This window comes from Raphanus sativus, chromosome 5 (assembly GCF_000801105.2).
Source record: "Raphanus sativus cultivar WK10039 chromosome 5, ASM80110v3, whole genome shotgun sequence".
NCBI lineage: Eukaryota > Viridiplantae > Streptophyta > Magnoliopsida > Brassicales > Brassicaceae > Raphanus > Raphanus sativus.
The window spans coordinates 6231837-6241969 of record NC_079515.1 but is presented as its reverse complement, the minus strand read 5'-3'; the positions used below and the strand labels follow the sequence as shown (position 1 = coordinate 6241969).

Below are 10133 nucleotides of genomic sequence, written 5' to 3'. Positions count from 1 at the left end.
CTATTAATTTAAAATCATATCTAAGTGATGTGGGTCTTGCCTGTACAGGCGTTTGGTGTGGGTCTTGTACCGGCGTTTGGTGTGAGTCTTGCCTTTTTGTTTTAGATCCAAACCCCATTGCTATTTTTGAAACCTGAGAAGAGTATTCTCATTATGTTTAGACGTTTGCTTGATTTTGCTAATTCTTTATCACATTTTTGAAACCTTAGCTATTCTTTTAGCTTTAAGTTTTGGTAAAGCTGTTGGTTGTTGTTCCTGTTCAAAGGTTTTTACAACTTATAAGGATAACTAGAATTTGATCCGTGTCCTCGTACGGATGTTTGATTTAACTTGTGTTCAATGTAAATTCATAAACAGTTGGTTTTATAAATAAAAAATCTCATCTATATTTTTTATGTTTTGTAATTTACATGTAGAGTAAAATATATTAATTTATAATATAGATGTTTGATAATAATTTTTTATTTGTACATAATGTTATATTAAAATTTTATAATTTGATGCAATTTGATGTAATTGTACTATTTATATATTAACTTGTTCTTTTTAATTTATTTTAAAATGAAATAATATACTAAATTTTAAATTTTGTATTAATTTTCTATGAATTATTATTAGTTTTATGATATTTTGCTTTCTTGAAAATTGAATTCTCTATGTTTTTATATTTGACTAAAATAAATAAGGTAATACTATATTTAAACTTTTTTATAATATATATACTATATATTTCAGTTTGTATATTTATTTTCACCAACAACATCCATTGTAATTAATTAATTTAAATTGATTTTAAATGCAGTGATAATATTTTAACATATAATAAATACAAAAAGAAGTATTTAACTTATTGCGAATACAATGACTAAATGTATAAATAAAAAGAGTATTTAATCTGCTAATCATATTTCCAAATAATTCTCATTTATTTGTTATCCATGTTTAAAACAGTATAAAAATGTACTTTAATTTTAATAATATAAATAGATGTAAAATATTTTTTATGTTCATACGATTGTAGACTACGATGTAAAATAAAATTGAATCCTTTTAGTATGTAACAACTTTCATTGCGAATATGAGTAGCAATCTAATAAATTACCTGGCAACATATTTTCTGATGCATTTGCAGTCCGTTTCCGAATAGTTTCCTCTTCGAAAAACTTTTTTAATAGTTTGTGTCCCTTGTTGGAATTTAGTGAGCTCATGTCTAATTATATATTATCTGATTATTATGATATTATCCATTTTGGGTTTTAAAGGCAAAGTCCGCATAGATTTATTTTTGGACTTCATCCTAAAAGGCTTCGTACTAATTAGAGTTAGATATCTCTTTATGTATTAGACACTCATTGTCTAAGGACTACATTCATCTCGTGTCATCTTCTCTAGCGAATTTAGGATGCTTCATTTCCACAACATCACAGGTTACATGATTTCATGACTCGTTTCTGCCATAGACCTCATCTTCCACCTTGAAGGGTTCCGTTCCTACTCGAATGATATTTTGGTCTTCTTACAAATATTCGTCAAACCGTTCTAATACCAATTGTTGGGGTTTGTGAAAGTCCATGTCAAACTCTATATTAGTACAATATTGTTTACTTTATGCTTTAGAGGCAAAGCCCACATAGATCTATTTTTGGACTTCATCCAAAAAATTTCGTACTAATTAGAATTAGACATTTTTTATATATTAGATACTTTTTGTTTAATTCTCCAATCTGGGGCTTAGATTGCATTTCTCACCCCTTGCGACTCTTACAATTTTAATTTTTTTTGTATATTGTCTCTAACCTATATTGGCAATGTATTGATGCTCAAGATCAGACTCATGCTGTTTCTTTGTCTAGAACTGTGTGCTTTACGTTTACAGTTGAGTGGAACGAGGTGTTTTTTTAGGATCAAGAGAAGCACCCAGCTGAAGAAGTTTATGCTTGTGATTTGAAGTCATTCAAAGACCTCTTGCGGTTTATGCTTTATAAGTTATACTCAAGTCTCATGCTCCTCAAAAGAATAAGCTTCACGCTACTTCTCCTCCTTTTGTTGCTGATTCTTCTCAGCAGAAAAGATCAGACAAGTTTATGTATGAAGAAAAGCAATGGCATAGGAATTAGTCAGTTCAGAGATACAACAATTATAGTATTGTGGCAGCTAATTGGGAAGTAAAAGTCTGTCAATTTCAGTGAAATCTGACCACCTTAAACTATAGTATAAAACAATGTTTTTATATTGAAACACCTTATAGTTGTTTTTCTGTCAAACTTTATAGTTATTATATTTGTTAATGAATAAACACACAAAATATTATCGGCTGAATATGTATATATAGTAGTAAACAATACAATTTTATATATTATAATATTATGCTAGAAAAAGTGTACGTACTCCCAAATCTTTAACTAAAATAGAATATTATGTTTTAATAATTTAAAAGGTTACTTATTATTAATTTCAAAATCAAAGGAATATCCCTGCACTGACACAGACCAAACTCTAAATCCAGAAAATATAACCGAAGATACTATCCAAATCAATATCAAAATCAGAATTTTATATCCTTTTCAGATCTACGCGTTCCAGTTAAACATGAAATTTTATCGGATTCCTAACATTATTATTTGAACCAATCCAAAATTTTAAAATAACTATATTCAAACTAAACTCAAATTTATAAATAATCAAATGGTTATTATATTTCTTAAATCGAAAACCAAAACTTACAATCAAACCAAAACCAAACCAAAAAAATAAAATACAATTCAGACAAAACAAAATTTATAAAATGTTATCAAATGATAAAATTTTAATTAAACATAAATTATAAATATAAATTAGAGGTTGGTCCGTTCACCAGCAAGGGTATTTACTTTAATAAAATAGACATATAATATTTTTTAAAGAAAATTATATCTTGTATGTGAAATGAAATAATAATTTACATGAATTTGTGACTTTTAAATTTTGTATGTCACATTTTAAAAATCTGTTTAATTTTATTGTAAATTTGGTTAGAAAATAATTGTAACTTTGATAATTAATATAGTTATTAATTCGGTAACATAAATTTTAATCATTAAAAAATAAATGTCATTATAAAAATATAACAGTTTTAATAAAATAAATTTGTTACTCCTAGCTAAGATATGAGTTTGACTCAAAACTCATACCTATCTGACATCTATTGAGTTAGGGAATTTTAAATTTATAATATATATTGATATTTAGTTATTAAAGCATAATGTTGTTAAAATATTTTCGTGATCGCAGTGTTCAAAAAATAATCTTTTCATGCTTTTGGTAGATATTTTAGAAAATCAAGTTAGTTTTTAAAGTTATTGTGTTTATAGAATATTTTCTTAATTAGTTTGTTTTTGTTTTGGTAAAAAAGCCAATGACATAAGTTGTAACATTATTACAAAATTAAAGGGAAGTTCAAAAGTGTACTTCAGTTTTGATAGAAAAGATAATTTTTCGCAGTTGAGTGGATCAAATCTAATTACCATTATACGGCGGAATAAGCCCATTGTAAAAACCAGGCCAACAGACATTAAAACTGGAAAGAGGGATATAAAAAAGGTGTAAACACAATATCAACGGTAGGATTTAAGAACAGAGCCGCAAAAGCTGCAGACGATGGCTCTCCAAGATCTGCAATAAATAGGTATTAGACAAAACCTCGTTGAAGTCTTCATGTCAGCGATTCTTGCACCACGACCGCACCGAGAACACATTCCCGCCGCTGGTTTGCTTGCTTTCACCTTCCTCTTCTGGTCCACCAAGAAACAAAAACACACCATTCTCTTTCCTTCTTCAAATACTGAAATCAAAGACAGTGGATCTTGTAATCACACCGGTTTGTGATTAATCGGTCCTAAAAAGTTGTTGGTGTTTCTGAATGATCAGTTAGGTTGGAGATGTACAAAAAACGACATGATATTGCTTTAGTGATGCACACGTGTTTGGCCTAGAAGTTAGTATTTAAGAGTATGCGTCGGGACATTATATTATATAGAGAATTTGTATGATATTTTAACGAGTTTTGACGTGCGTACACATATGTACAACCCCCAACTCCTAACCGATTTCATCATTTTATTTTGTTATGCTTTATTATTTAATTTTGGGAGTGCTTCAGGCCTATAAAAAAACCTAGACTAATCTCCAAAACGTGATGCAATCCACTGATGGATTTCACTCTATGTATTTAGATGAGTCATAAAATAAATCTATATCCGCGTGATCATAAGGTGAAATGTAATGGATGCTTCAAATCCGGATTGTTTAGCAATTCCAAAGTTCGCCTATAAGTAGACCACCATCTCGTGGTTTTTATTTTATTATGTTTTTTGTTCAGATTATTATTAATTCCTATTTGCAATGAGTAATGAATTCTCTATATATATAGTTTTTGATTCTAACATATGATTGTGTACTTCGAAATAAAAAGAGTTGAATACTTCAATTATGCATCACTGAAGTATCATTGAGAAGAATCGAAAAATGATGCCTCACTGAATTGATTTATGTTGTTACGTGAATGTGAAGGCAGTATACGTCTCTGATGAATCAGTGGACTCTCGGCGCGTGGAAAAATATAGTTGGAAGTTGAGTATGTTCTTTTTTTTTTGAAACTTCAGGGTACGAAAAAGTTGAGTATGTCAGTTGTTTGCCTTCCATACCGGAAATTAAATATGGGCCGTGAGGAAGATATAAGTGGGCCTAAAATATATTCAACTTGAATTCTTTTAAAGTTGGGCTAGATTATAGTAAGCCCAAAGTCTTAGTTTTGCAATCACCGAATATGTAATTTCAAGGTTATGACACTTGCATCGTTTAAAGTCAAACGGATTGAACATAGTAAAACGATAGAACAAATATGTAAATTTATAATGTGTCAATGTTTTGTAGGTCTGCCCTACACTATTATAATTAGGAGCCTAATTATGTACTTAAATGCACGATACGATAAAATAAAATGAGCACGCTCTTGAAGCAAAATCACAACTCACAAGTAATTATGTACTAATGTGCACGATTAATCAAAACATAATGGTCACTTGTATAGTTGTATTTGACTATTGGATAATTTTGACGTCAAGACAAAAAAGCAGTGTTTTAAAAACTGGATTGGACCGGCCGGTCGAACCGGTCCGACCGTGACTTGCTGAAGAAGCCGAGTCCGGTTCGGTTTAAAACCCAGATTTGATAAAAACCAGTAAAATCGGCTGAAACCCGGTAAAACCGGTGACCTGGTTTAATTTTAAAACCCGGTTCTTAAAAATTAACATATAATTAAGTGTTTTTAATTATTACTAACTAAAATTTAATATTTTATAATTAGTGTTCAACTATCACTATTTAATTGATTTTTTATTTTTCTAAGGAAAAATGTGAAAAATATATTTTTGACTCTCATATACTATTTTTATTTTACCATATTCTTAAAATTTGAAATGTTTGTTGTAAAAATAAATAAATATTATTGTTTAACTGTAAATCATTTGTTTTTTTTTATTTTTAGTTTACATAGTAATTAGATTTATGTTTGTTGTTTATTTTGAGTTAATAAAAAAAATAGAGAAAGTATTATATGTATAAGTAAAATTTATATAGTATAAATATATAATTATATACATTTTTATATAAATAAAAAACCTGGTTCGACCGGTTGAACCGGTCTAACCAGTCAACCAGTAACTTCACCGAATCGGTGTCCGGTATGGTTTTCAAAACATTTTGTGTTAGGTAGTACTAAATCATAGTATACAAATGACAGAAATGATTAGATAAGTTGAGAGAGAGTAGAGCTACAAGTCAACGACGTGTTAGGTCGCGCTGCTTGCGTCCACCAACTAATCAGGTTGCAACTTCGTTAACTATTCTCTTGAAGACTTTTTAGATTATAATGTTTAGAATTTATAACGAATTAGTTTACACTTACAATATTATAGAGCCTAGAGCTGAGACTTATTATCTTGAGATCCGGATTTCAGATTGAAATCCGTCGAATCTGGAATTGGATCTTTGGATCCAAGTATCTGGATTTTTAAGTTCTAATATTCAGATATGATTAGAAATCGTTTCTGAAGTAGAAATATCTAAAATGTCTGAATCTAGATCTAAATAGTAAAATGTTGAATTTTTCCAATCTAAATTCAAATATGTTCATTTTTAAGAAGAAAAGAATGATTTTAGTAATCTCCCACGCTTTAACATTACAGATTGTTGCAAGATAAGAAAAATAGGTACGATAGAATTCCATCTTTTTGACAAAAGGATAATAGAGCTTAATCTATTTCAGTTTTCATATTTCTTTTTTATCACTGAGCAAAATAAAATATTTATTTTAGTACATATCTTAAAGAAAACTGAATATATCGAAAATATCATACTGAAGTATTGAACCCAAAAAAGGTTGATGTTAAATGGTGCAATACGAATCTATTTCATTCAAAAAAATATGAAACTATAGTTCTGGAAATTGTTATCCCTAGATATAAAAGAGTTCTTTTTCGGTCGAGATAATGTTGCACATTATATACAAAGTTACAAACCAAAAAGAAATGTCATTGACATTTTGATATGATTTAAGAAAATAACTTCACTAGGATATGAGGCATCCTGCATATGTGAACACAGAACACCGACACTTTGTCAATGGCGATCTTTTTATTTAAATATTCTTAGTATATCACCGCACTCCAGGATTAGTCCCGAGTTCCCCCGCACACCGCCGAACTATTTTCTCTTCAGAATTATTATTGTTTCTTTTTAATTAGCTTCAATTTCAACTGTTGAAACTTAAAACATTTAAACTGTTCGATGTATTCTGACAACCTCGTTGGCGAAAACAAAAATATACAAAATGAAAAGAAAAAAGGACCATCATGCACTTAATTAACTTAGTTTATAATGGATCATGAAACGTATGATATCTATAGTTTGACGTTAGTCTTTATACCATTGATATAAGTTCTTCCAAACTTATTTTCATGGACTCCGTTGGTTCAGCTGCTCTATAGCAGTTTGATTACTACGTCTCGGTGCATAATTTGTAATTCATACGAAGATCGCTGAGAGAACTTTAACCTGGTTTCTTTAGCCAAATCAACCAATTCCAGTTTTAGTCTTGTTAGTTATCACGGGAATCGATAATGATCTAGAGAAACATAAACGTCTCATGAACTCTCGTTAGTTATCACCTAAATAAACAATGACAAATGTAAATGTAAACTGATCGGCTCTGCCTAATTCAGCATCCGTGTTGCTGACTATTATATTTAGCTAAAGTTCGAATAGTGGGCACTTGTACGTGTGACAATAACAGTACGTACAAAGGTCCATACCGCAATTGTTTTTTTTTCTTTTATTTCTTTTACCTCTTCCAAAGAGAAGTACTGTTTTAAAACATACAATAGAAAAAGCTACGACAATCTGATATGAGCTAAAAAGAAGGAAACAAGAAACACATGTGAAGCAAACAATTTGGTGAGAGGGAGTTGAAGGCGAGAAGTCGAGACTCAAGCATCAAACAAACGAAACCAGAGCTGAAGATATGTTGCCGATCGATTAGAGGCAGGCTGAAGGAGGCGAGGGGTGACGAGAAGAATGATCACGATCATGACCTATTAACTTGGCCTTCAAAAGTGTTTTAACATCCTTAATGAGCATCTTAGCAGGCTTCCTGGCTGAAGTATGTAACCGTGAGTTTCTTTTTCGCCATAAGACATATGCTACTGCTTGGACTAAAAGATGACAGATGGTACGAACCCTGGGAATAGCTGACGGAGAAGGGAGCCAAGTGACAATTGCCTCAAAGTCTTGCGGAATAGAAATAAAAGCTTGGTTGAAAAAGAAGGAGAATATACCGCAATTGTTTTATATTGCATTGTCCTTTCTATTGATTTATATTTGTATTTTTAATGAAAAAATAACTCTAAGAATACCTCCAATAATAAGTTCTAACTCTAAGATTCTAAAAATACATATATGTATATATTATACATGTGTGTAATTTTTTTTTTTGATAACCGTGGGGGTTCTCAGGCGGTAAACTCAGACTAATCCCCACGAAGCCTTCTATCCAGACACACACAGTTATAGGCAGGAAGGTGGCCAAAACGACTCGAACCCAGGGCGGGTACTCCAGCTGGAGTTCCATTACTACTAGGCCAAGAACTCTTCGTTACATGTGTGTAATCATGGGTTGGAATTTCTGTAAATTTTATAAGTCCGTAATTATATACACATGTATAATATACATAGGTTTTAGATATTTTGAATTGAGTTTTTCGTAAAATTTAGAAACTTATAATTATATATATATATATACACACACATAGAACTTCTGATTAGGGAAGACTTGTTATCCAGAAAGAGCATTCAATAAAGCCAGTGGGGTAATGCTTCTCCCTTCTGTTTCCCATAGGACAAGACTTAGGTTCACCCCCTATGGTGAATCTTTAAATTCACCACCTTCCTAATAACGGGAGAATGACTTATTCCCCTACGAATTAGTTGCTCCCGGTTTTTTCACACACAAACTTTTAAGCCATGCCAAAAACCACACGAACAACGGAAATATTTCTTATTCCCTTATAAACTATTTATTTCCAGCTTTTTCACTCACAAAATTTTTAAACTTCGCCAAAAACCACATGAACTACGCTATTTTTTGAATTACATACACAAACTATCAATTTTAAGCTAATTCCCCCTTAAATCGTAAACTATGTTATTCAAACATTAACTTAGTTTATGACAGGTGTATAGCCGATTTAATTTAGGTTGATAAAAAAGATAATACATCATTTTGTTCTTTTTTGTCAACTGCTCTTCTTTTTCAAAAATCGTTTTACTCTTCATCATCAATTGAGAATAAAATTTATATATGTTGTAGAAGATAATGTTTTACATGATGCATAAAGAAAGAAGAGCAGCAATTACTAGTTTACCAATCCACTATGTTACTGCTCTTATTTCTTTATGCATCATGTAAAACGTTTAATCTTCTACAAAATAATAAATTTTATCCCCAATTGATGATGAAGAGTAAAACGATTTGAAGAAGAAGAGCATTTGAAAAAAAACGAAAAGAAAAAGAAAAAACCGATGTATTATCCTTTTTATCAACCCATATTAAACCGACTATCCATATGTCATAAACTAAGTTAATTTTTGAATAACACAATTTTACGATTTTAGAGAAATTAGCTTAAATTGATAGTTTGTGTATGTAATTCAAAAAATAGCGTAGTTCATGTGGTTTTTGGCAAAGTTTAAAAAAATGTATGTGAAAAAGCTGGAAATAATTAGTTAATAAGGGAATAAGCAATATTTCCGTTGTCTGTGTGGTTTTTGGCATGGCTTAAAAGTTCGTGTGTGAAAAAGCCGGGAACAACTAATTTGTAGGGGAATAAGCCATTTTCCCTCCTAATAACCAACCAAATTGTCAACTAGATTAATAATAAAAAAATTAAAAAATAAATAATATCATATTTAATAATGATAATGTCACTATTTAATCCATGAACTCAAATTCTATACCCTAAATCCAAATTCTAAATCCTAAATTTTAACTTATAAACCCAAACACTATACCCTCAACCCAAATCTTAAACCCTAAATCCAAACCATAAATCATAAACCAAAAAATCTAAACTCTAAACCCAAAACTATACCCTAAACTCAAACCCTAGACCCTAAACCCAAATCTTAGACTCTAAACCCAAACCATAAACCCTAAACCCAAACCGTAGACCCTAAACCCAAACCCTAGACTGTAACCCAAACCATGAACTCTAAATCCAAACTTTAATTCTTAACCTTAAATTTCAAAAGAACAACATCAATATTAATCTAAAATATTTAGGATATAGGGTTTGGGTTTTGTATTTATGTTTTGGGTTTAGAGTCTAGGATTTGGGTTTAGGGTATAGGTTTGGGTTTAGAGTTCAGGTTTTTGGGTTTATAATTTATGGTTTGGGTTTAGGGTATAGAGTTTGGGTTTATAATTTAGAATTTAGGATTTAGAATTTGGATTTAGGGTATAGAGTTTGAGTTTATGGATTAGATAGTGATATTAGCATTATTAAAATTGACACTATTTTTTTTTTTTGGTTTTGAAAAAA

General features: G+C 30.3%; 1 protein-coding gene across 1 annotated transcript; it reads right to left on the bottom strand.

Moving 5' to 3' along the window:
- Positions 1-3480: 3480 nt before the first annotated feature.
- On the bottom strand, positions 3481-3990 carry LOC108860321 (uncharacterized). The gene has a single exon (XM_018634222.2). The coding sequence runs from the start codon at positions 3798-3800 to the stop codon at positions 3594-3596; it is 207 nt and encodes a 68-aa protein (XP_018489724.1). The 5' UTR covers positions 3801-3990; the 3' UTR covers positions 3481-3593.
- Positions 3991-10133: the final 6143 nt, after the last annotated feature.

What these genes read in the sequence shown, in the direction of transcription:
- LOC108860321 (XM_018634222.2), bottom strand. Translation starts at nt 3,800, where the DNA reads ATGGTGTGTTTTTGTTTCTTGGTGGACCAGAAGAGGAAGGTGAAAGCA.